General features: G+C 60.9%; 1 protein-coding gene across 15 annotated transcripts in view; it reads left to right on the top strand.

Moving 5' to 3' along the window:
- The window catches only part of MEF2D (myocyte enhancer factor 2D), a 107,395-nt gene that overhangs the window by 77,916 nt on the left and 3,998 nt on the right, over positions 1–25,481 (top strand). For 9 of the 15 annotated variants that reach the window (XM_074566258.1, XM_074566264.1, XM_074566255.1 and 6 more), the window contains 6 exons: positions 5,657–5,794; positions 10,584–10,794; positions 14,647–14,703; positions 18,829–19,019; positions 19,368–19,388; positions 22,764–22,893. In XM_074566258.1, coding sequence (XP_074422359.1) covers positions 5,657–5,794; positions 10,584–10,794; positions 14,647–14,703; positions 18,829–19,019; positions 19,368–19,388; positions 22,764–22,893 — 748 coding nt within the window. Of the gene's footprint in view, positions 1–5,656; positions 5,795–5,973; positions 6,109–10,583; positions 10,795–14,646; positions 14,704–18,828; positions 19,020–19,367; positions 19,389–22,763; positions 22,894–25,481 lie in introns of all 15 variants that reach the window. The other 6 variants (XM_074566267.1, XM_074566266.1, XM_074566265.1 and 3 more) reach the window with 6 other exon arrangements.

The raw sequence follows: 25,481 nt of genomic DNA, 5'->3' as shown, positions 1-25,481 counted from the left end.
AAGGGACTTGGACGGGAGCAGAGCTCGCCGGGCACGGGGAGGCTCCGCAGCCAGTTAAAGCCACACAGCGATTTCTTGCCTTTCCTTGGCTGAACGTCCCGGGGGGGCAGGGGGGACTCTGACTTTTCCTTAATTCTCCTGCCTGGGGTTGTCGTTCCCCAGGGTGTGTAAAATCCGGCATTTTGCAGGATGCTGGGGAGGCGGCAAAGTGCAGAGGCAGGTTCATCCTCATCCTCATCCTCATCCCCATCCTCCTCCTTCTCATCCTCCTCATCCTCATTCTCATCCTCATCCCTGTCCCCATTCCCGTCCCCATCCCTATCCCCGTCCTCATCCCCATCCCCATCTCATCCTCATCCCTATCCCCAACCCCGTCCTCCTCCTTCTCATCCTCCTCATCCTCATCCTCATTCTCATCTCCATCCCTATCCCCGTCCTCATCCCCATCCTCATCTTCATCCCTGTCCTCATCCTCATCCTCTTCCTCATCCCCATCCCCGTCCTCATCCCCATCTCTATCCCTATCCCCCACCCCATCCCCTTCCTCATCCCTATCCCCAACCTCATCCCCATCCTCATCCTTATCCTCATCCTCATCCCCAACCCCAACCCCATCCTCATCCCCATCCACATCCCCATCCTCGTCCTCATCCCCATCTCCATCCCTATCCCCCACCCCATCCCCTTCCTCATCCCCATCCTCATCCCCAACCCCATCCTCATCCCCAACCTCATCCCCATCTTCATCCCCATCCCCATCTTCATCCTCATCGTCATCCTCCTCCCCAACCCCATCCTCATCTTCATCCTCATCCCCATCCCCATCTTCATCCCCATCCTCATCCTCCTCCTCCTCCCCCAGACTTCCCCAAAGCCCGGGGCGGTTGCGTCTCCCTCCTCTAAGGGAAGTCGCCCACATCCTGGTCGGGCGTCGTTTCCTCTCGCGCGTTCTGCGGTTCCTGCTGCTCTCTCACCCTCTTCGGGCTGGAAACCTGCTCCCGTCCCAGCTGGGATCATGGGAACATGGCCTGGAAGAGCGGGGACCTGCAGCGGGTCCTGCCATGGGGGGAATCCCGATAAAGTTGGGGGGACCTGGAGACGGCGGGGAGACGGGACAACGATGAGCAGGTTTTTTGGGTTGTTTTTTTTTTTGCCATGTGAAGTTCTCACCCTGGTTTTCTCCTTTGAAAATTTTCTGCTCTGAAGGAAGTGGCTTTAAATCTACTTGATCTGAAAAATAGTCGCGTTCCACTGGATGCAACCCAGTGACAAGAAGGTTTCACGCATCTTTGCGTCTTCTCTTTTTCCCCTGGAAAAGGGAATGAGGAGGAACGAGGGGGAAGGTGGCGCCGGCGGGCCCTTCCCTGCGCTCTTCTAAAAGACCTTGCAGAGGTCCTGAAAACGGGAATCTTGGGTTTGATTCTCGCTCCAGCGGGATTGTTTCCCTTTTACATCACCCTGTCAAAAAAATGAGAAAAAAAAACCCAAAACCAACCCCAGCAGCCAAGGCCGGGGTGGCTGGAAATGGCATTTTGTTGTCCCAAACCTCTCTTTGAGCGGCAGATTGCTGCGAGCCGTGCTGCTTTGGCTCGCGTCCTGCTGCGACTCGGGGCCCCGGTCACCCACCGCCGCCGGTGCTGCGCGTCCCGTTGTCCCCGTCCTCTGCTGTGCCAGCTCTGGAGCCCGTCCCTGTCCCCTTCGTCCCCTCCCTGCCCGCGGCTGGGGCGGCCCCGCGCTGTGCCAAGGGTTATAATCCCGTCGCACGCTGCTGGGGAGGGTTTTTCCACCCTCCGTGGTCGATGCTTCCCAGGGGGGTGGGTTTCCGACAGGAGCGGGGACGGTGGCACTGTGGCCACCATAGCTCGGGGTGCTGCCAGCCAAGCTCGGCGGGGAGGTGTGGGTCTCAAAGATAATTAAGTTTGGACTAATCGTATGAAGTTAGTGGCTGGGGAGAGGGAGGAGAGCGAGGCGGCAGCTGCGCAGTTGGAGCTCCGTGGGACACCAAGTGCGTTAGACCCACGGAAACGCTTCTGGAGATGTGGGGGGTGGGGGGGGGTGTGCCGTGAGCTGCTCCGAGGGGGTTTTCTGGGCCCGGGTGAACAGAGCTGCCTTCACCCCATCGCTCTGCTTTTCCTCATTGTGGGAACAACCCCCAGGGCAATTTCATGCGGACTTCAAAACGGCAAAATGCTGCAGCTGGTGGCATCTGCCCGTTGCTCTTCCTACGGCAAATACGGGGCAGAGCCGGGGGAGGTGGAAACTGCTTAAAGCTGGAAGGTGTGTGGAGCGGTGACACGCTGGAGGGATGGGATGCCATCCCGAGGGACCGAGGGACGCGGACAGGTTGGAGACGTGGGTCTGTGTGAACCTCATGGGGTTCAACCAGGCCAAGAGCAGGGTCCTGCCCGGGGTGGGGGCAGCCCCCGGTGCCAGCCCAGGCTGGGGATGGAGGGATGGGGAGCGGCCCTGAGAGAAGGGCTTGGGGGCGCTGGGTGGGGGTGGAAAGCTGGCCATGGGCCGGCAACATGCGCTGGCAGCCCATGAACCCCCCCCCAGCCTGGGCTGCATCCCCAGCAGCGTGGGCAGGGGGGCGAGGGGGGGGCTTCTGCCCCTCTGCTCCCCTCGGGGGAGACCCCCCTGCAGTGCTGCCTCCAGCTCCGGGGCCTCGGCGCAGGAGAGACACGGAGCTGTGGGAGCGGGGCCGGAGGAGGCCCCGGAGCTGCTGGGAGGGCTGGAGCCCCTCTGCTGGGAGGACAGGCTGAGAGAGCTGGGGGGGGTCAGCCTGGAGAAGAGAAGGCTCCGCGGAGACCTTGGAGCCCCTTCCAGTCCCTCAAGGGGCTCCGGGAAAGCTGGGGAGGGACTCTGGAGCAGGGAGGGGAGCCACGGGACGTTGGGAATGGGTTGAAACCAAAAGAGGGGAGATTGAGATGAGATGTGGGGAAGGAATTCCTTCTTCCGAGGGCGGTGAGCCCCTGGCCCAGGTTGCCCAGAGAAGCTGTGGCTGCCCCATCCCTGGAGGGGTTCAAGGCCAGGTTGGACGGGGCTTGGGGCCACCTGGGCTGGTGGGAGGTGTCCCTGCCCAGGGCAGGGGCTGGCACTGGCTGGTCTTCAAGCTCCCTTCCAACCCAACCCAATCTATGTTCTATGATTAAAACCTCCTGGGCCCCTTCGTCGCTGTGGATGGTGTAGAGGAGAAGGCTGTCGTGGCTCAGCTCTTGAAAATTCAGTTGGGAGGTTCCCTTCTCCCACAGTGTCGGGGGATGGAGGTTTCTCATCCCACCTCCCACCTCCCGAAGCCGCTGCGGCCTTTGGCAGAGGAGAGGAGCTTCCAGGGGTGGGAGGGATGACCCTCACCATTCCCCACCGCGGATGGGAGGGCAGAGGCGAGAGATCCCAGTTACCGCCCCGGCAAATGGAACCGCTGTGAGGTGGGCACAGCCCCCTATAAGACACCGGAGAATCTCCCCAGCCGGCACCCGAAGGAAACCCGGCTTCATCCCTTCCACTGCTCATGGAACAACTTTTTTATTTTTCCATTTTGCCTCTGAAAGAGAAAGAGAAGGTGGAAAAAACTTTGGGTTTTATTTTTTTAAAGAAAGGCTCAACTTTCCATCTTTCGGCTGCACCGGCGAAAACAAAAGCGTTTGGGAAAAAGAAAAATCCGCAAAAAGCAGTTTCCAAAAAAAAAAAAGCAAAGACGTTCCTTCCCCACCGGCAGCACCAGTTCCTTTTTTTGGCCCATTCTAAAAACAAACAAGGACATGGACAAAAATAGCAAAATAATAGGGAAAAATCCTCGGGAACCTGCAGGAAAAGCCCTGGGAACCTCCCATTCATGCCAACGACTCCGATTCCCACTACCCGTCTCTATAAAGAGACAATAAATAGCGTGAATTAGGAATACCAGGAACTGTTATTAGGTAATTAGGTAATGATAATTAGTAGCAGGAATTATTGGTAACGCCAGACGGGGCTTCAGGTGCCACCATGGTCAAGAGCCGGATCCGTCGCCGGTGGAGCTGGACGTGGATGAGGACTTTTCCCCTCTGCAGCTTAAATCTAAGTAACGAGCCTTAAGATAACGACCGCGAAGGAGTAATTTTAATCGAAAATATTGCGAAAAGCTTCGGCTTGGGTGGGAAACAGGCTGGGGGATGGCTTTGCTGCCTGTTGCTTGACCCGCTCCAGCAAAACTTCCCCAACAAGCTCCATGTTTCCCGGAGCTCGCAGGTAGATGGAAGAACCCACCCCTCCAGGATACGCTTTGGCCTCAAAATAGAGATATTTATTAGTGTTTAGGAAGACAGAGGAGAATTGTCAAGGCTCTTTTTTTTTTTTTTTTTTTAATTTTTTCCCCCTGCTGAATTTGGCATGAAAAGAGCCCGAGACTTCCAGGAAATTCTGCAGCTTTGACTTGTAAAAAAAAAAAAAAAAAAACCCAAAAAAAAAAACCGAAAAAGAAAAAAAAAAAAAAACAGAAATTGGCAGCAAGTGATGGTTCCGTAATAACGCCTAATTGCTTTTGGTATTTTGAAAATAGAATGATTAAATGTGCCCGTGGAACGCGGTCTGCAAACTGGCTACTGAGCGCCAAAGAGGAACTTTGGGGTGTTTTTTTTTCGCCGTCCCCTGCGCGTAACCCCAACGTGCGATTACCAGGCTCCTGTTAACGAAGGGGGAGGAGGCGGCGCATCGTTAACGCCCTGCCCGGGTCGTGGTGCGGGGTTTGCTGCCTGGGCGTTGTCATTGGCACCTGCCTCTGTCACCCCACACGGGGCTCGCCGTGCCACGGTCCCTCTCGTGCCACGCTCTTGCTGTGGTCCAAGCATTATTACACTCTTTTGTTTTCCTATTTTTAAGGAGGTTTTTCCCTATTTTTAGCAGGAGAGCCGAGGTCATTAAGGTTTATTTCCCCTCCTTGTTGTTGTAGTAATAATTGTAGGTGACGAATGCGTCTGAGCTGGTACGGGGCCAAATTCAGCTCCGGTGTAAAGAGATCCTTTGAAAGCAAAGAAGTTTCTCTACATCCCTCCATCCCTCTGTCCATCCATCCCTCCCTCCCTCCATCCCTCCATGGCTCCATCCCTCCGTCCATCCCTCCATGGCTCCATCCCTCCATCCCTCTGTCCATCCATCCCTCCATCCCTCCATGGCTCCATCCCTCCATCCCTCCCTCCATTCACCCCTCCATCCATCCCTCCATCCATCCATCCCTCCCTCCCTCCATCCCTCCATCCCTCCATGTGTCCAGCCATCCATCCCTCCATCCATCCTTCCCTCTGTCCATCCATCCCTCCATCCCTCCATGGCTCCATCCCTCCATCCATCCCTCCATGGCTCCATCCCTCCATCCCTCCCTCCCTCCATCCCTCCCTCCATCCATCCCTCCATCCCTCCCTCCCTCCATCCCTCCATCCATCCCTCCATCCCCACCCCCCCCTCCTTAATTGGAGACACCCCGGCGTCAAAACCCGAGGGCCGGATCCTGACTTTTTCACCCCATTGAGGTCATCGACACCTTGGGGCGAAGGTGTTCATTTGAGCGAATCCTCCTCCATAGGGGGATGTTCCTGGGGGGACCTACCCGGCTCCGGCAGCTGCCCGCTTTCCCCCGTCCTCACTCCCAGATCTCAAACTGTCCCGATTGTGTTTTCAGACGTTAAGAAAGAAAGGTTTTAACGGCTGTGACAGCCCGGAGCCCGACGGCGATGACTCCATAGACCAGAGCCCCTTGATGGAGGATAAATACCGTAAAGGCAGCGAGGATCTGGATATCCTGTTCAAGCGATACGGTGTAAGTACCTGCCCCTTGGCCGGAAAACCTTCATTATATGTTCTTTTTTTTTTTTTTTTGTTGTTTGTTTTGTTTTTCTTCTGTTCGATTTCCCCCCGCCCTCGTCCCTCGCTCCCTCCCCGACACCCCCTCCCCGTGTCCCCGTGTCCCCGTCCCCCGTCCCCACCGCAACGTAACAGGCGCTGAACAAGAAGCACAGGGAGTGCGAGAGCCCGGAAGGGGATGAAGTGTTTGCGTTGACCCCGCAGACGGAAGAGAAATATAAAAAGATTGATGAGGAATTTGATAAAATGATGCAGAGTTACCGGCTCGCAGTGAGTAGCTGGTGGTCTGCAGCCCCTCCCCCGCCCCCGGGCCTTGCCCCTTCCCGGATGCCTCCGGGTGCCGGGGGGGAAGCGTGTGGGATTTTGCATGGCTTTGCTTCGGAGCCCTGCCGTGCCCTGGGAGCCGATGCGCGCAGCCCCCCCCGCCCGCCCCCAGCCCCGAGAGCACCCCGGGACTGATGGGCCAGATGCAGGAGGGGCCGCGGAGGGTCCCTCCGCTTTCCCACCCGGAGGAGCAGGGACAACCTTTGGGAAAACCATTCCCATTAGCTCCGGCATTCCCGAGCCTCCTTGGCTCCGCACAGGAAAATATCTCTGTTCTCCCCTCCTTTGCTGCATATAGTGGATTAGGGCCTCCTTTTTTGCCCCTTTTCTCCCCAAAAAAGGGCTTTTTGCCTGGGTTAAGACCCCAGCATTCATGCGAGCTGATAGCAGGTGCCGACCCCTCCGGCATTCCCGAGCCTCCTTGGCTCCATGCAGGAGAATATCTCTGTTCTCCCCTCCTTTGGTGCAAATACTGGACTGGGGCCTCCTTTTTTGCCCCTTTTCTCCCCAAAAAAGGGCTTTTTGCCTGGGTTGAGACCCCAGCATTCATGTCAGTTGGCGGTGGGGGCCAACCTCTCCGGCACTCCCGAGCCTCCTTGGCTCCATGCAGGAGGATATCGCTGTTCTCCCCTCCTTTGCTGCATATAGTGGATTAGGGCCTCCTTTTTTGCCCCTTTCCCCCCAAAAAAGGGCTTTTTGCCTGGGTTGAGACCCCAGCGTTCGTGTCAGCTGGCGGCGGGTGCCGTCCCCCTCGCATCCCTGCGAGACTCGGCCCGGTTTGGGCTATTCCGCCTTAATTCCCCCCTCAAATCCACCGAGCCCTCGGGGCAGCTGGTGGCGGGTGGCAGAAATCCAGGGAGGTTTTAGCCCGTGATCCCCGGAGCCGGGCACCGGGGTGGCATCAGGACAGCGCTGAAAGGGATTTGTGTCAGGAGAGGGGAGGAGGAGGAGGAGGAGGAGGAGGAGGGGGACGCGTTTCAAATTAGTCGTTAGTTCAAGGGAGCAGAGACTGTTGACGCGGGCAAGGCTTCTTCAGAGGGATTAGCCCCGAGTCGCTGCAGCCGTAATTAATGCTGCCGGGAGCCGAAAGAAGGAGGCTCGTTTTCCAGGGCTGGCTGCAGCACTGCAAAATTACGCATTCCTCCCCTCCACCCCACACCCCCCACCCCAAAAAAAAAAAAAAACCAAATAAAAAAACCCAAAAAACTGCCCTTCTGTGCTCCGCAAGCCCCACCCCGAGCTAAAATTCTGGCTTTTCTTGAGAATTAGGTCTCGCGAAAGCCAGGCTTCTCGGTTTTGCTGACTCAGCAGGTGAGCGCAGCCCCGGGAGCCTCCCGGGGACCCCCGCATCTGCATCCCCATCCCCGGCATCTCCCGGGGAAGGGGGGAACCCCGAGCCCTGGGAGAGATGGAGGGGGGGGTGTGTGTGAAACAAAACGGGATGGGGGTGTCGCAGCTCTGCGAGGTTTGGCTCTGCCTCGTCCTCCCAGTGGTTCCTCCGTGGTTTAATTAGCCGGGGGTGAGGGGGCAAGTTTCCACCCTGCCAGGGCTTGTGCAGGGTGGGGGTACAGCCCCGGCTGGATGATTTCGTGTCCCCCCCCGGCCCCAGTGCTTCACACAAGCCCTGCTGCCGGTGTAAAATAGGTCAGAAAGCCAGCAGAGCTTTATCCTTGGTGCAAAACGCCCTCGGAAAAGCAGGGACCGCTTCGCGTCTGCCGTTTTTTTTTTTCCGCTGCAAAGGGAGGGCTCCGCGCAGGCTCCCATCGCCGCGGGCAGCATCCAGAGGAACGGCCCGTGCTTCCCACCCCCCCGACCCCCCAGTCCTTTGGGCTGGTGGCATTTCAGGTGCTGGGCGTTATTCGCTGGGCGAATAGCATCCGGCTCCCCCACTAAACAACCCCCCCCCCCCCAAACCCCGAGCCAGGGCTTGAGTGATGCAGGTTGAAGAAGATGCTTTTCCCTTTTTAACTGGCTGGGTTGGGTTTGCGTGTGACGGCAACTAACCCGTCCCGGCAGCCGGGGAAGCTTAACAACAGCCTTGTTCGCTAAAAGGCAGGCTTCTGCGTTTGGAATCGCTTTTCATGAGAGCAGGGGCATCGTCGAGGTTTGGCTGATATGTGCATCTTCTCCCCCCCCACCCCCCTCCCCGGGATTTTGGACTGGTGTGTGTCCTCCCTGGGGCGGGGACGACACCTGGGACGGTTTAGCCGGTGGCCTGGGTGCGCATCTCGCTGCCCGCCGGGGCAGCGTCAGCCCGACGCTTCTTTGAAGGTGCAACGGGATGGGCGATAACGGATTAAAAGCAAAACTCGGCTCTCCGGTTGGTGTATCCACCTCCCGGCTTTACCGCGGCATTGCTTACGATGTGATGCACAGCCTCAGGGGGGGTGGGGATTGGTTTTCCTTTCCCTTCTCAGGAACGTGCGGGCAGGCAGACGCGTTTGCAGTGATTTATTACACAACGCTGCTCGTGCAGCGCCCGAGAAACCTTCCTCCTCCTCCTCCTCCTCCCGGTTTCGCAGCTGTTGCAGAATAACCTGGCAAGGCCAAGCGGAGAAGGAGCTGGGGGGGGTGTTTCTGCGTTCCGGCTCCCCCCGGTAGCCCTTGAAGGGCTGGGAAACGCCGAGCCGGGTGCCTTTGAGCGGCGGTGCCGCGGCGCAGGCTCAGAGCCGCCATCCTCTGAGCTCGGCTGCAGCCAGGGGACGGCTCTGAAGGACGGGGTGCCCTTGAGAGGCGGGTGGGGAGGGTTTCCAGCAGCGAGGCGTTGGGTGGGCACCGTCCCGCTCCCTCCTCCCCCCCCGCCCCAAAAGAACATCGCCTGTCTAGGAGTAGATTTGGGGGAGTGGATCCCCCCCCCCGCAAGCAGCTGCCATGGGGGGGATGCTCGGCTCCCTCTGCCAGCGCATCCCGCGGGGTCCCAGCTCCGGCCCCGTGGTGGTCCCGTCGGCGCTACCCCGCCAGCCCTCAGCAAATTAAAGCGGGACTTTAGCAAAGCCCCTGCTAAAGCCTCTAAGCAGGTGCCCGCTCCTGTTAACGAAGAGCAAATCGGTGACATAAGACAGACGGGCAGGATAATCGCGGCGAGTCTGGCTCCGGCGGGGACGCTGGTAGGTGAAGCTGGTCCTCGACCTGCGGCCAAGGATAGGGCTTTAGCGATGCTCCGGCTTCCCTGGGGTCAGCTCCTCCCGCTTCCCAGCCGCTCCCGCCGGTGCCAGGATGGATCCCAGTGTCACCCGGGGGCTGTGCGGAACAAAACGAGCCTTTCCCGGCTGCTCGGCCAGCCCAAAGCGGTGATCTTCCCATCCTGCTGGATGAGGAACGGCCTGATAAAATCCCCGCGGGATGCTCGGCCTCCGTGGTGGGACGAAGGGCGGCTCGGCCGCTCTGGGTGCTGGCGGGGGCAGACGCCGTGCTGCTGCCTGCCGTGGCGCTCGGGGCAGGGGGGGGGGATGGTTTGCGGCCACCTCTCTGCCGGCTGCCCCGCAAACCCGGGGGGGTGAATAAATACGGCCTCAAAATGGGACCGAAGCGACTGGTTGCTGTTACGGTTTGAGAGACCCACGATAATTTATTGTCCTTTAGACAATTATTCTCTCACCCGATGACCCCTCCCCGCCCGGGAAAGGGAATTGGGAAAAACAAGGAAACCGGAGGGTTGAAATATAAACAGATTTAATAGAAGACTTGATAATGAACAACACTAAAGAACCAATTTTGATCCCGATACCAATATAAAATGCACAAGGACTACACCCAGCCCATTCCATCAGTAGGAAGCCGTGTGCTCCCAGCAGGGACAGCCAGTGCGGCTTCAGGAGGAAGGGAAGGGCTCAGGGCTCCGGCACCGGGGCAAGGAGTTGCCAGGATGGCAGCCATCAAGGGGGAGAGAGAGAGAGAGAGGGAGAGAGAACGGTGTGAAATAACCCTGTTGGCAGCTTGGGGCAAGTGCCCTGGTCTCGCTCCTCCTCGTCCCCGCACCTGGGGAGCTCGAAAACACCGAGACCTTGAAACCCGCACCGCAGAGCTGGCTCTAAAGTAAATATTTTCACAGATTCAGACACTAGAGTCTTCTAAAAGTGCAGCTTCCCCAAGCATTAGAAGAGCAGTTAGTCCTGTGTCGCTCAAACCAGGACAGTTGCAAAGCTTTGATGTGTCCCATCGCTTTTCCCGGTCTTCCCTGGTGGGCTCCGGCGCATCCCTCCGAGATGCCAGCACGGGCAGGGTGCGAGCACAGCAGTGCAGATCAGCAGTGAAACGGGGGGCTTGGGGGGTGTCCCCGAACTGTCCCCCCCTTTTTTCAGCGACGATCCTGTGCTGCAGGATCAGGCCCGCTCTTGCTGAGAGCCTGTGGAGCCGGGAAGGTCCCCCCTGCTCCTCGCCCGGCCGCGCCGGCTCCTCTTTACCCCCTGCTCTCTCTTCAGTCCGCAGTGCCCGCGCCGAACTTCGCCATGCCCGTGACAGTGCCGGTGACCAACCAAAACACGCTGCAGTTCAGCAACCCCGGCAGCTCGCTGGTGACCCAGTCCCTGGTGACCTCCTCGCTGAACGACCCCCGGCTCCTCTCGCCGCAGCAGCCGGCGCTGCAGAGAAACACCGTGTCCCCAGGGCTGCCGCAGAGACCGGCCAGCGCAGGTGAGCGATGGCGGCACCCTTCGCACCCCCCACCCCCTCGTCCTCCCGCGAGAGCCTCACTGGGCGTGCAGCACCGAGCACGGGGCATAGAATCGTAGAAGCACAGAATGATCGGGGTGGTCGGAAGGGACCTTGAAAGATCATTCAATTCCAGCTGGCAGGGCCACCTCCCACCAGCCCAGGTGGCTCCAAGCCCCGTCCAACCTGGCCTTGAACCCCTCCAGGGATGGGGCAGCCACAGCTTCTCTGGGCAACCTGGGCCAGGGGCTCACCGCCCTCGGAAGAAGGAATTTCTTCCCCACATCTCATCTCAATCTCCCCTCTTTTGGTTTCAACCCATTCCCAACGTCCCGTGGCTCCCCTCCCTGCTCCAGAGTCCCTCCCCAGCTTTCCCGGAGCCCCTTGAGGGACTGGAAGGGGCTCCAAGGTCTCCGCGGAGCCTTCTCTTCTCCAGGCTGACCCCCCCAGCTCTCTCAGCCTGTCCTCCCAGCAGAGGGGCTCCAGCCCTCCCAGCAGCTCCAGGGCCTCCTCCGGCCCCACTCCCACAGCTCCGTGTCTCTCCTGTGCCGAGGCCCCAGAGCTGGAGGCAGTGCCGGTCCCAGTATGGACCCCTGAGGGACACCACTAGTCACTGATCTCCACCCGGACACTGAGCCGTGGACCACTACCCTCTGGATGTGACCATCCAACCAATTCCTCGTCCACCCATCAAATCAGTATCTCTCTAATTTAGAGAGAAGGATCGTAGAACCATAGAATAGAACCATGGAATGTGGTGGGTTGGAATGGACCTCTAAAGGCCATCGAGTCCAACCCCCCTGCAGTGAGCAGGGACGTCTTCAACTAGATCAGGTCGCTCAGAGCCCCATCCAGCCTGGCCTTGGACGTCTCCAGGGATGGGGCCTCCACCCCCTCTCTGGGCAACCTGGGCCAGTGTCTCACCACCCTCAGCATAAAGAGCTTCATCCTAACGTCTCATCTAAACCTGCCCTGCTCTAATTTAAAGCTATGGGGAACCAAAGGCCCTGTGGAAGTCCAGACAGGCGACATCCGTAGCTCTTCCCTTGTCCCCCGCTGTAGTCACTCCACCACAGAAGGCCACTGGATTGCTCGGGCAGGACTTGCCCTTGGTGAAGCCATGCTGGCTGCCTCGAATGGCCTCCCTGTCCTCCACGTGCCCTAGCAGAGCTTCCCGGCAGGCTGGGGACACCGCTGCTGCCTCCATCCCCTGCTCGGGGGCAGGACGTGTCCCTGCGTCCGTGGGTGGCAGGAGCAGCCTGGAAGGGTCGTTGCCCATGGGTGTTGTTCCTGCCCTCCTGCCAGAGGTGGATGCCTTGGGACCAAGGCACAAACTGGGGGTGACCCCCCCCCGCCTTACCAAGGTCTTTTCGAGAGCCGGATCCCCGCGGGGATCTGTTTCGCAGTCGGGCAGCGCACGGAGATGAGTCACCCGGCGCCGTTCCCAGGCTTGGGGGTGGCTGCCGGCATCCCGCTCGCCGGTGGCACTCCGGTGACACGGGACTGCTGCCTAAAAAGGGCTTTTCTGAGTCGGGCTGCGCTGGTTGCAGTTGGTCGCCCAGCGATTACTCACGCGGATCTGCTGACAGATCGGAGGGAGCAGTCGTTTCCAGCGGGGACCGGCGATGGGTGGCGGAGGGCAGGTTGGGGGAGAGGAGCTTGTCACCCGCGTCCCCTGCAGCGGCGGGGAGGGGGGGGGATGAGGGGGGGACAACGACGACGACGACGATGTGTGACCGTAGCCCGGCTCTCCCGCCGTGTGATCATAAATAATAATAGCGTGCAGAAAGCCCCTGCCTGCTATTTCGGTTGTCACAGATGGGCTGTAAAAATCGCCCGGGCTGCAAATGGCAGAGCCGGTGACAGGGACATCTGGGCGGTGGGCACTCGGCGGCGGCCCCCCGGGGCTGTGCGAGTTCAGGGGGGGGGCTTCGCAAAGGGGCTGTGGGGGAGGCGGTGGGGGGGTGGGCGAAGGGCTGGGAGGTGCCTCCAGAAGGTTGGGGTGCGAGTGGAAAGAGGTGCCTGGGCCGGGATGCGATAGGAGCCGTGGTTCGAAGGCGGAACCGGTCTCGGGGACGGCTGGAAGCGCTGGGATAGCAGGACGAGACCCCCCCCAGGCCTGAGGGAGAGGGGTCTCGCTGCTCTGGGACTGGTCCCGTCTCACCCCGGCTGGGCGGCAGAGCCTTCCTCGGGCACGGGCAGCCGTGGCTCCGGCTGCGGGGCTCTCCCCTGCCCTCTCGCCGGCCCCTCGGCCGACAAAGGAAAAAAAAAGAGGTTTCGCTGTAATGCAGGATGGCTGGAGGCTCCCCGTCTCCAGCTCGCTCGCCCTTCCATTTGAAGGGGGATAATTTCGCGGTTGCGAGCGCGGAGGTGTTCCAAGTCCGGCCATCTGCGTCTCATTCCCTCGCTGCCTGGGACACGGAAGAAATCCTGTTTATGGGAGCCAGGCCCTTGCGTGTTAGAAGAGCTTTTTTTTTTTTTTTTGCCTTTTTTTTCTTTTTTTTTTCCCCCCCTTAAATTTTATTTTTCTTGTTTAGCAGTGCGCTCGAGCTGAGAGCAAGAGGGCTGCCGCGCTGCTTCCAAAGCCGACGCGCGGCAGCGTTGGGTCGGTATCTCGGCTCTGGCCAATGCCGTCGGCTCGGGAGAAGGGTGGCCAAGGGGATTTACAGGGAGCGGGGCGGGCATCACTCACCCAGGGGGGTAAACCCGCTTCGGCAGCGTGGCTGCTGGGGTCTGGGGTGCAGGTGGGGTCCCGCCACAGGGCACAACCCCCAAATCCTGCTCCGGCACTTGGCATCCCCATCCCTTGAAGGGAGGATGCCGCGGTGCCGTGGCTGCCATGTTTTGGGGGGGGACGGGGACGGACGGGGTGTCACCTTGCCCTTTTTCAAGCTGGAAACTATTTTTGGGGACCACAGCCATCCCCGATCCCGCACCCCCGATCCTGCAAACGCTCTTCCCTGCGCCTCGGCACTTCTCCCGCTTTCAGGGGCTCGCTGCGAGCCTGGACGTGGGAGCCAGGGGCTGGAAAAAAAGGTTTTTGTCTCAGGTTTCCCCATCTGGGGTGCGAAGGGCTGGGCGGTGGTTAGAGGTGGGGTTTGGGCTCGGAGGCTCCTGATTCCCCTGCCCAGGGCTCCGGGATGACTGCGGTCACGGCTCCGGAGCCTCCGTGCCGGCTGTTGGCCGAAATCGCCGCCCGCGGCGTGGCCAGGCGGCCCGGGGCTGTGAATAGGTGGCTTTCAGAAATAATAACAAGGCAGAAAAAAAAAAAAAAAAAAAAGAAGAAAATCTTTTTGCAGGCGAGGCAAAAACGTTCAGTTTATTGGGGATAAAAAGGCCTCTGGTATGGTTTTTCCCGGCGCGACGGGGAGCGGCGGCGCTTTCCAAGCGCTGGGACCGCGGGAGGCCGAATCGTAGCAGCGTCCTGGCAGCGCGCGGGGATGGTTTCCATTCGGTGCGAACATTACAGGGGAGATAGTGTTTCACGTCGTGCTGCTGGGGGCTCTCTTCCCCGGCAGCGCCGGCCCCGTGTCCCCCCAAAGAGGGGCTTGGAAGAAAATAGCCGCAGTGTTTTCCAAGCCGCCTCCTTTGGAGCGGGCTCCTGTGCCGGCTGGCTCCCGCCCAAAGGAAACGGATCTGCCTGGATAATGTTCCCCAACCTGATCACCAGGAATGCTGCTCGTTTTGCCCAGGATTTTCTCCCGGGGAAGGCGACGCCGCTCGTTTTCCTCTGCCTTCCTCCCTCCCGCTCCCCCTCTTCCTCCCCTCCGAACGGTGGGATGCCCGCCCTGTTTCCGAGCGGACGGTGACCCCGTGTTTCCAATTGCTTTGCAGGGGCGATGCTGGGGGGAGACCTGAACAACACGAACGGAGCCTGCCCGAGCCCCGTGGGTAAGTGAGGAGCTGCCGCCTTTCAGCACGTGGTGTGGGCGCCGCGACCCCCGCCCTCGGCCCCTTTTGCCACCCCTTGCCTCAGTTTCCCCTTTTCGGCAGGATTTTGCTTTGCCGTTCAGCGCCGTCAGTGGCTGGAGAAGCTCTAGGGAAGATTTCGCTCCAGGCCAGCGCCTTTACTGGGGGCTGCTGGTTTCAGCGGAGACCCCAGAGACTGAGGCGGGTGGGGGGGTTGCGTGTCCTGGGGTAGACCATCTCCCCGGGGTCTTTGGGAGAGCTGTAAATCTTTGGGATGACTGAGGCGGCCATGGTTCGGGCGGCTCTGGGTTTAACTCCCCGCGCCACAACCAGTTCCTCGCCCCGACCTCGGGTGAGTCCCTTCACACCTGCTCCCTCTTTGCGCTCGGACCCCGTAAAGGAACTTTACTGCGAGGAAAAAAGCTCATTAAGGTCTTTTTCCGCTGCGAGAGCCTCGGTGCTAACGAGGCTCAGGCCTTGTGGCTTAGCTCCCGGCTATAAAATGCGCTAATAATACCTCCTTCCCCGCGGTCGGCCTCCGCTGGCTGCAGGGTGGGGGCTTCGGGGCCGGCGCTTGCGTAGGTACAACCCAAAACCCAGCCGCGGCCCCCCGGGTCCCGCTGGGACGCAGCTGCTGCTACCGGCCCCGCTGCTGCGGGCTGCGGCGCGGGGCGGAGCGGGATGGATGCCCCCCGGCGAGGGGGAGCAGGGAAGGCAGCCTTGCAGCGGGGACCCCCGGCTCGTCACCCACCTCGGGAGCTTTTTGCCTGGGGGGGGTTCCAGCCCACAGCGCAGAGGAAGAGGGTGGAATTCGGCGTTCCCCCAGTTAAAACCAAATTGGAGGCCAGGTCCCGATGGTTTTGCAGACGGGGCTGGTCCAGGCGCGGTTTGGCATCACCGCGGCCGCCCGTCCCCATCCCCTGCACCATGGACGCTCCCGGGAATAACTTTTTCCCTGTGCCAGGGGCCTTTCTCCCTGGCTGCGCCTCCGGAGCAAACCCTGCCAGGGCGGTTGGGGCGCCGGCGTCTCCCCGGAGCCCCCCACATGGAGCTTCACTGCTCCTTCGAAGGCAGAGGGAAAGGGCCATCGTGCCCCAACCACCTTCGCGGCCCCTTTTCTCCCCAAGGCCGCCCCCACGTCAGCTGTTGGGAGCAGCCGCGGCGGCGAGGAGCTTGGCAGGGCCCGTGAATGTCAGCATTGACGTCACCGGAGCATTCCCCGCGTTCCTGCTGCCGCTCCAGGAAACGGGAGCGAGGAGCAGGGACAGCCCGGCCGCGGCCAGCCCCGGACCCCCGCTGTCCCTGGACCCCCGCCGTCCCCGGGGCTCCCTGCGCGGCTGTGGGAAGGGAGCGTGGCTCTGCGTTTTTTGGATACCTGGGACATCTATCCCTCCTCCTCCTCCTCCTCCTCCTCCTCCTCCTCCTCCTCCTTCTCCCCCCTTGCAATCTGCAGCACCGAGCGATCACCTGCTGCCTCTGAGTCATCAGCCACCGGCTGCCTCTGGCTGCATCCTGCAGCGATGCGGGCTGCGTCCCCACATCCTGCCTGCGTCCCCGAGTCCTGCCTGCACCCCTCCATCCTACCTGCATTCCCGCGTCCTGCCTGCATCCCCGCGTCCTGCCCGCGTCCCTGCATCCTGCCTGCATTCCTGTGTCCTGCCTGCATCCCCACGTCCTGCCTATGTCCCTCCATCCTGCCTGCATCCCCGCATCCTGCCTGCATTCCCGCGTCCTACCTGCATCCCCGCATCCTGCCCGCGTCCCTGCATCCTGCCTGCATTCCCGCGTCCTGCCTGCATCCCGATTCCTGCCTGCATCCCCACGTCCTGCCTGCATCCCCGCCATGGCGTTCACCATCCTTGGTCCTTCTGGGGGATGCCGTGCTCTGGCCATCCCCGGCTTTGCGAGGCCACGGGGCGCTGCCAGGCTCAAATTCCCACCGGGGTGGTGCAGAGAAAGCCCGGAGCGCTCCGCTTTTGGCCCCCTTTTTTTGGGGTGAGGGTTATCCCGAAATCCTAATGGGAGGGCAGCCCTTCCCTCTCCAGCTCCAGGCTGGGGGGACCCTCTGCTGGCAGCGCCCTAAGTCCCCTGCCAGGGGACCCTCTTCGGGGGTGGGTGACGGTGCTGGGCCCCAAACCCGCTCCCCTCCAGCGCCAGGGCCACCCCGACCTGCACCCCAGTTGCCGTGACAGCCACGTCTGCATCCCTGCCGGTGCCACCTTGGGAAGGAGGACGTCAAGGGGTTTCACATTCCATTTGGCTTTGCCTCTCTTCGCACTCCGAGGAATTTTACGCACCTTCATAAATGTAAAAGCCAGTGGCCTTTCAAGTAGTTCCGGGTGCACGGAGATAGCCGGGGCCTGATGCACCGGCCACATGCCTTGTGCACGGGTGCTCAAGGGTGATTCGGGACTGGGAGACACCTCGCTGGGGACAGGAAAGCCAGTCCCCTCCCTCGGGCAGGGACACGGATACAGGGGTTGTGGGACGGGGCTGCCCAGCCTGCAGCAGCCCGGCCACCACGGGCATCGCTGATGGGAGCTCCCGGGACCCGGTGGGGGATCTCCCTCAGCATCGGTGGGATCAGACCCGCGGCTCCGGGGGCGCATGGCCGTCCCCTGTGCCCAGTTTGCCCCATCACCGCCGTGTCCGGCCCTGGGATGGCTCTGGGAGAGGCAGCGGCTGGCGCTCGGCCCCGGTGAGCACGCGCCACGGCTGTGGCGTCACTGCCACCAGCCGCCTGCTGAAATGCAGATGTAGCGCAATGGTAGATGTGATTAATAATGCAATCAGCGACCTATTTTTCCCGGTCTAACGTGCAATGAATATGAGGGCTGAATCCTGGTGATTGCTAAACGCCTTTCTATCTTTGGGGCCTATTCATAACAAAAAAAAAAAAAAAGCAAAAAAAAAACCCACCCTCATCAGAACAGTAATCTGATCCAATTTATTCCTTTCCTGATGTTCATCAAATCTTTTCCTTTTTAGATTTTTTTTCTTCCTTTCCTTTCTTCTTCCCCCCCCCCTTCTCTTTGCACATAAAATCCTTAAGTGGGGCAGCAGGAGGAGGAGGAGGAGGAGGAGGAGGAGGGAACCTCAGATCTTCAAAGGGGCAGTGGGATCAGTGAACTGAGTCCTTGCTCTGCCACAGCCCCTTTTCGCTGCTCCGGTACCATAAAGAGACCTTAAAAGTGAACATAACAGTAATTATCCCCCTTCGCCAGGGCCCCGGTACCCTGCCAGAGCGGCATAAAGAGGCCTTGCCGCAAATCAAGCCTGTAATATTTATCGGTTGTTATTGCGGTAACGGTGGTGGGTTCCTGCAGGTTGCGGAGCTGCCCCCGGCGCTGGCAGCTTGGGGACGGCTGCCTGCCCTGCCTGTCCCCTGCCTGTCCCCTGCCTGTCCCTTGCCGCTGCCCTGCCTCTGCCCTGCCAGCCCCGGGGCGGCTTTGCCGGGGTTGGTGGGGACGATGCACCCGCCGCAGGTGTCCCCGTGGCTGTCGGCGCTGCCGAGCACGCTCGGGGCTGCACCGCGCTGCCGGCGGGCAGGAAACTACCCCGGGGCTGCGGGTGAGCCCGGTGTGGGTTTGGGGGAGCCTGGGGGGATGCGGTGCTGCTCTCCCAGGGAGGAGCACCCGGGGAGCCCTGCTGCGGCACTGCTTGCCATGCATGCCTTCACCGTCGCCATGCATTCACCATCGCCATGCCTTCACCGTCACCATGCGTTCACCATCACCATGCCTTCACCATCACCATGCATTCACCGTCACCATGCATTCACCATCGCCATGCGTTCACCATCACCATGCATTCACCATCACCATGCATTCACCATCTCCATGCGTTCACCGTTGCCATGCGTTCACCATCACCATGCCTTCACCATCACCATGCATTCACCATCGCCATGCGTTCACCATCACCATGCATTCACCATCACCATGCATTCACCATCACCATGCATTCACCATCACCATGCGTTCACCATCTCCATGCAATCTCCATGCGTTCACCATCACCATGCGTTCACCATCGCCACGCATTCACCATGGCCATGCGTTCACCGCTGTGCATTCACCTTCCTCTCTGTCACCCATTTTCCTGCAGGAAACGGCTACGTGAGTGCCAGAGCCTCTCCGGGTCTCCTGCCTGTCTCCAACGGCAGCAGCCTGGGCAAGATCATCCCGGCCAAGTCCCCGCCGCCGCCCTCCCACAGCACGCAGCTCGCCACCAACAGCCGCAAGCCGGATTTACGTGTGATCACCTCGCAGAGTGGGAAGGGGCTCATGCACCATTTGGTGAGTGCCCGGCCGAGGTCTGCGAGGAGACGGGGGTGGTGGGGACGTGGCATGTCGCGGTGGCGCGTCCCCTGGCTGCAGGGTGGACGTTGCGCTGGAGCGGAGGCGGTGCGGGCAGCGGTGCCGTGCCAGCGGGGGAGACCTGAGGAGGAAGGCTTGGCTTCCCGTTTTGCACCGCGCTGGATGCAAACAGCACGGTGCAAAGCCCCGCGCCGGGCACCAGTATAACCCAGTACGTGCCCGGTGGTCGGCGAGGGCGTGGTGCCGGTGAGCGCGGCGGTGCGGCGGTTGGCGTGGCGGTGGAGTTAACGGTGCCTCTCGGTTTTCTCTCTGTTCTCTGGCGGGCAGACGGAGGACCACTTGGCTCTGGTGAGTGCCCTGCTGAGCGTGTGGCGCGGCGGGGTGGGACGTGGGCCGCTTGTCCCCTTGGTCCCCGCACCCTGCCCTCAGCCTAGGCGTGGGGGGGCACGTCGGGGGCGTCCCCTTTGCCCTCCCTTGGGAAGACGGCTGCCAGCGCGGGTGTCACATCCCGTCCTGCCACCGAAAATCAATCCCGAGAAAAACCCACTTTTTAGGAAAATTGGGTTCCCGACGGAAAAGATGGAGCTGACACGAGCTGTAAAGGGCCTGTTTCTCCACTAAGGCTGTAAAAGCGGTGCTGGTTTCCCCGGGGACGGGGGGGCTCAGCCCCTTTGGGGGCCGGCGCCGCGCAGAGCCGGCCTGGGCACCGCCGCCAGCCGTGGGCTTCTCCGGAGCCGCAGTTCGCAGCACGGGGAGCGCTGGCCCACCGCCACCGCCTGAGAGATGGGGAGTAAATCAGGCTCTTCCCATATTAAGGATATTATTTAAAGCCTGTGTAAATCCACTGGCTGGCCAGAGCACTCCCTAAACCTCCTTTGTGCACGGGAGCAGTTTCCCGTTTTATTTTTATGGCGCTTTTTTGGGGGCGTTGTTGGGTTTTGTTTTGTTTTTTTTTTCTCTCTCTCTCTCCCTTCTCTTCCCCCCCCGCCTCCCCCCGCCAGCAAAGTGAACACCACCTTGTTTGTGGCAATGATTCACCCCGTTCTGTTGCTATTCTGGTGCAGGGCAGATGGGCGACAGGTCAGCACAGCGAGGAAAGGGCGAGAGCCGCTGTAGGATGCAGCTAACGCAGCCAGGGAAAAGCTCTCCAAAAACCCGGGAGTAAGCCAATCCCTCTCGCAGCCTGCGAGGAGGCGCTTTTGGCCAGGGGAAGGATTGGCCGGGGCTTCGGCGGACTTGAATTCCGCCGCTCTCCCTGCCCCAAAAGCCGCCTTTGCTTAACGGCACACCGCCCCCCCCTCCCCAGCAGCTCCGTGCCTCAGTTTCCCCATCGGCAGGGTGAAAACAGTCACCGCCCGCCTCCCCATCTGCTCCTCACCGTTCCCGCTGCCGCAGGGCATTGCCTGCCTCCGAGCTGGAGGAGCAGCTTGCTCTAGGCGAAAATCAGCCGGGTTAGCTCAGACTAACAATTAAACCTGTTAACGCCAACCCGGCTGATTTTCGCCTGAAGTGAAGTGCAGTCCTCGCCCGAGCCCGGCTGGCAGCAGGGGGGGGGCGGAAGGTGACAACATCCAGGATGGAGTCGGGGTTGGGGGGACGGGACGCACACACGAGACAGGGACGCCAGCGCAGCTGGGTGGGCAAAGGCCCACGGGGCATGGGGCCGGGGGGGGGTGCTGCTCTGCGGATCCGTCCCCCCCTGCCCCGCTGACCTTCAGCCCCCCGGGATTCGCTCCCTCCGTATTGCTCAAGCGACACACCAGCTCCTTCGGAGCGAAATGGCAACTCCCACCTCTCCCCAAACAACCCCGGGCGGCGGCGGTGGCGGTGGCGTGAGTCAGCTCAGCCCTGCCCCGGCCCCCCCCACCCCCGGCCCCCGCTCCTGGCACCGTCAGCCTCCGAGCTGCTCTTTTAGTGGGTTCAGGGAGGCGGCCCCGCATTTTTCTCCATGCCCCTGACCCGAAGGGCAGAGCAGGAGGTGGTCACCAAGCCTCCGGCGACAAGCGGGCTCACCCGGGAGCATGCCTGCATGGTGTTTGTAACGGGGCCGGCATGGCAGTTTGCGAGCGGGAGGGGTTTTTTGCAAGGTGCACGGGGCGGAGGGGAGCAGCTTGCGCACCTCAGCACCTCCTGCCTGCATGAATCGGGGCGGGGGGTGGAAATCAGGGGGGGCTTCCTACGGCGCAGCCGGGGCTGACGTCCCCGCACTCGCCGCGGGGTGTAACGGGGGTGGGATGCTGCCCTGTTCCCGGGGCTGATACACCCCTGCTTGGCCAACATCCCACCCCCCCCCCCAGCCCTCCATCGCGGCCGGATTCATCCCGGGAAAGCCGCAGAGCCCCGGTGCGGGGCTACAGGAGGGGACGCGGTTGCGATTCTCATCCCGCTGGGCTGGCTCAGGGTGCGGAGGAAGGGGACGGGGCTCCATCCTGCCCACCCCGGAGGCATTTCTCCGCCGTGTCCTTAGCGCTGGGCACGGCCGAGGAGCGGCTGCCAGCAGGATGCATGCCAGGAAAACCTGCTCCTGCAGCTCCGGGGCTTTAGCAATTAAGAGCCCCGGTAATCGCCTTCCCTGGGTGGCGGGGAGGGACCTGCGGGCTGGGTGGCACATGTGGGCGCAGGGCGCTGCAAATCCAGCGCGCCCGGGTGCCGTCACCCTCCGGGGGCGGCGAGGGCAGGGGGTTTAGCCTCCAGCATTACCCCAGGAGGGTCCTGCGCGGCCGGGAACTGTTGCGGGGTCCCGTGCCTGGCCCTAAAAGGGGCTGGGAGCCCCGGGAAGGCTCCCGCCGTCTCCCCGGGGACGCAGCCAGCGTCGTGCCAGGCGTGATTTTAAGCTGGGCGCTGCCCCAGTCTTCACGGGGTGACGTGTGCCGGGGCGCTTCAGATTAGAGTGAAGCCTCTTGAGTCTGATTTAAATCAGATCAGCAGAGACAGCTCAGATTATCTGCCTTGTAAACAGGGCTGAATCTGACCCGTAGATCCGCCCACGTAACCGCCTGGAAAACCACGGGGGGAGGCTGGCGTGCACCGGGCCAAGGGCAGGATTTTTCCACAGTGGACCTTGCTAACGCCTGAGTCACCCAAACCTCATGAGGGCACCGAGCCGGCAGGTTGCTGAGCGCTGGATTTTCAGTTTAAGCATGCCCAGAGGACCTTTAAAAATCCCGAGGCCGATGCTCAGCATCTTCCGCTCGCCTTGGAGGCGGAGGGGCTCATTCTCGGCCGTGGGTGCTGTGGGGAGGAGGAGGAGGAGGAGGAGGGTGTCGGTGCTGCTTTGGTTTGGTACCTTTCCCCCTCCGCGAGCAGCACATCAAACCTCACGAGCGTCCTCTGGAAAACAGCGACTCTTCTTTTTTACGTCAGAAGGAATATGGAGCGAGGCGTCCCCCGTGTTATCCCCCCTCCGTGCTCGCAGGGGTTTTCCTGGTTCTTGTGGGTGAAGCCCAGAAAGGCGACCCAAGGCCAAGTGACCTGCAGATGAGCGTCACCAGGGTCCTCCATGCCTGTGACCGCTGTGGTTTGCACATTTGCTGTGTTGCAATGAGGAATGGCCGGAGGATCCGTCCTGCTTAGTCCCACGGGCTCCTTGAGCAGCCTCGGCTGGTGCATGGCCGGGGTGGGGGGGCAAGGGGGCGCAGACTGAGGTTTTGGGGGCAAAAACCCACGAGGACGACAGAGTAAAACGCGTCTGGGTTGTAACTCCCTCTCCCTTTGCTTCCCCAGCAGAACACGCAGCGGTTAGGTGTCTCCCAAGCGACTCACTCTTTGACCACCCCGGTCGTTTCTGTGGCTACTCCCAGTTTGCTGACGCAGGGGCTGCCTTTCTCTGCCATGCCCACGGCCTACAACACAGGTGAGAGCGCCCGGCCCGGGCCAGGGCTTCCCTGGGGTGATTTAATGCGAGAGAGACTTCAACCAAATGCAGGGGCCTGCACGGGAGTGGGGGCGGCCCCAAGCACAAATCCGGGCTGGGCAGAAAATGGCTGGAGAGCAGCCCTGAGGAGAAGGGCTTGGGGGTGCTGGGGGGTGAGAAGCTCAACACGAGCAGGCAACGCGCGCTGGCAGCCCAGAAAGCCAACCATCTCAAAAGAAGTGTGGCCAGCAGGGCGAGGGAGGTGACTCTAGCCCTCAACTCCACTCTGGTGGGACCCCACCTGGAGCACTGCGTCCAGCTCTGGAGTCCTCAGCACGGGAGAGACACGGAGCTGTGGGAGCGGGGCCGGAGGAGGCCCCGGAGCTGCTGGGAGGGCTGGAGCCCCTCTGCTGGGAGGACAGGCTGAGAGAGCTGGGGGGGGTCAGCCTGGAGAAGAGAAGGCTCCGCGGAGACCTTGGAGCCCCTTCCAGTCCCTCAAGGGGCTCCGGGAAAGCTGGGGAGGGACTCTGGAGCAGGGAGGGGAGCCACGGGACGTTGGGAATGGGTTGAAACCAAAAGAGGGGAGATTGAGATGAGATGTGGGGAAGAAATTCCTTCTTCCGAGGGCGGTGAGCCCCTGGCGCAGGTTGCCCAGAGAAGCTGTGGCTGCCCCATCCCTGGAGGGGTTCAAGGCCAGGTTGGACGGGGCTTGGAGCCACCTGGGCTGGTGGGAGGTGTCCCTGCCCAGGGCAGGGGGTGGCACTGGGTGGTCTTCCAGGTCCCCAAACCATTCCATGGTTCTATGAGCTCGCGCCTGGCTCTCCTGAGCAGCTCCGGCCTCACTTGTGGAACTCGCTGCCGCAAGACATGGTCGTGTCCAAGAGTTTCCCAGGATTAAAATCGTGGGGAAACTTAAATAGCGAGAAGTCACTGTCACATCCAGAAGGTCTGTGAGGGCCTGATTCTGCCGTGCTCTTGCGCATTGCACGGGGCTGGCAGCATGAAGGTGCTTTTAAGTGGATGCTAATTACAGCTACACCCATCTCCAGGTTCTTGAGAGCTCCGGGTGATGTTGTAATAGGGGCTTAACGAAAATTGAGCGTCAGGCCCCCAAAAGTCGGGGAAGAATGCAAACCAGCCTGCTCGTAGGCACATCGGAGTCGGGCTGGTGGGGTTCGACCTACCCCAGGCAACTTTCCTGAGCGAAGGGGTTGTTCACCCGCGACCTGTCAAACCTCCACGGAGGCTTTAAGGACTCGCTGGTTTCCTGCGTAACTCGCTCTGGCATTTGCTCAGAGAAAAGTTTGCGAAAATGTCAAAAGCTGCTTGTCTGGAAGGACCCAGAATAGGCGTGTTGGGAACTCCCTCTGCTAATTAGTAGGTGTAGCCCCGGAGATGCTTGTTTGTGCGTGACGAGCAGGCTGCGTGGAAGTCGTCGGCCGTGTGGTCCACCAGCCAGTCTGTGCACGGCCCAAAGTCCCCAAAATAGGTTTTAATTGAGCCCTGTGCTGCCGCCGCTCAGGGCGGAGAAGGTGGCGGGGGGCGGGGGGGGGGTGGGAGGGCTGAATTTCAGCTTTCTGTATTTATTTTTCTCTTGCAGATGACCACAGGCAGAGAAGCGTTCCCACTCGGGCGCCTTCGGTGTCTGTGGCTGGGGCGTTTGCTAAGATACTGCCGGGGTTATCGCGGCGGAGATCGCTGTAGGGCGCAAACTCCAAGCCTTGCCGCTTCTTCTTTCCAGGGCTAAGCTATAAATTGGGTGGGAATTCTCTCGATTTCGGACCCCGTGAGGCTGCGGTGAGCTCTTCCCGCTGGCCAGGGTTGCGTGCCCTTTCCCGTGCCGGCTCCACAGCCCCCTTAAATCAAAAACCCGACCGTTTGCAGCTCCGAGAGATGGGATGGCTCCAGTTCAAGCTCTTTGGCGTGAGCTGCGGAGGCGGCTGTCGTAACCAGGGGGTGTCGGGAGCTCCTAAACCAGAATGGCTGGTGCTGGGGGTAAAGAGCTGCATAGAGCAAAGAACCCCCGGTCCTGGGACTTTCGGTAGGGTGTGCCTCCCATCAGCCCGGCGGCTTTGGCAGCGGTTCAGCGCCTTCGCAGCCACCTCTTTGTGTTCTGCTGCTGCTGCTGCTGCAGGCAAGTTTGGCCCCGCTGGGGTGGGGAAGGCTGAAAACCACAAGACACCCAAAAACGAGAAAAAAAAAGGGGGGGGCAGGGAGGGAGGGGACTCGGGGAGGGAGGGCGAGCGTTTTCGAGAACCGCGCAGGGTCTGTAGGAATCTGTATCAGATGCAGACGCGGCGCTGGGGAAGCAGCTGAGCCAGGGTTTGACCATCTCCTGGAAGAGCAGCTGCTTTCCCCCCACTCCGTCCTGCGTCGCCGCAGGATTTGTACAATTTCCCCCCTGGTTTTTGGGATGCTCGGCTGGGTTTTCCTACAGGAAAGCTGGGGAGGGACTCTGGAGCAGGGAGGGGAGCCACGGGGCGTTGGGAATGGGTTGAAACCAAAAGAGGGGAGATTGAGATGAGATGTGGGGAAGAAATTCCTTCTTCCGAGGGCGGTGAGCCCCTGGCCCAGGTTGCCCAGAGAAG

Source organism: Larus michahellis, chromosome 24, assembly GCF_964199755.1.
Source record: "Larus michahellis chromosome 24, bLarMic1.1, whole genome shotgun sequence".
In the NCBI taxonomy this organism is placed as follows: Eukaryota; Metazoa; Chordata; class Aves; order Charadriiformes; family Laridae; genus Larus; species Larus michahellis.
This window is presented reverse-complemented; position numbering and strand designations above follow the sequence as displayed.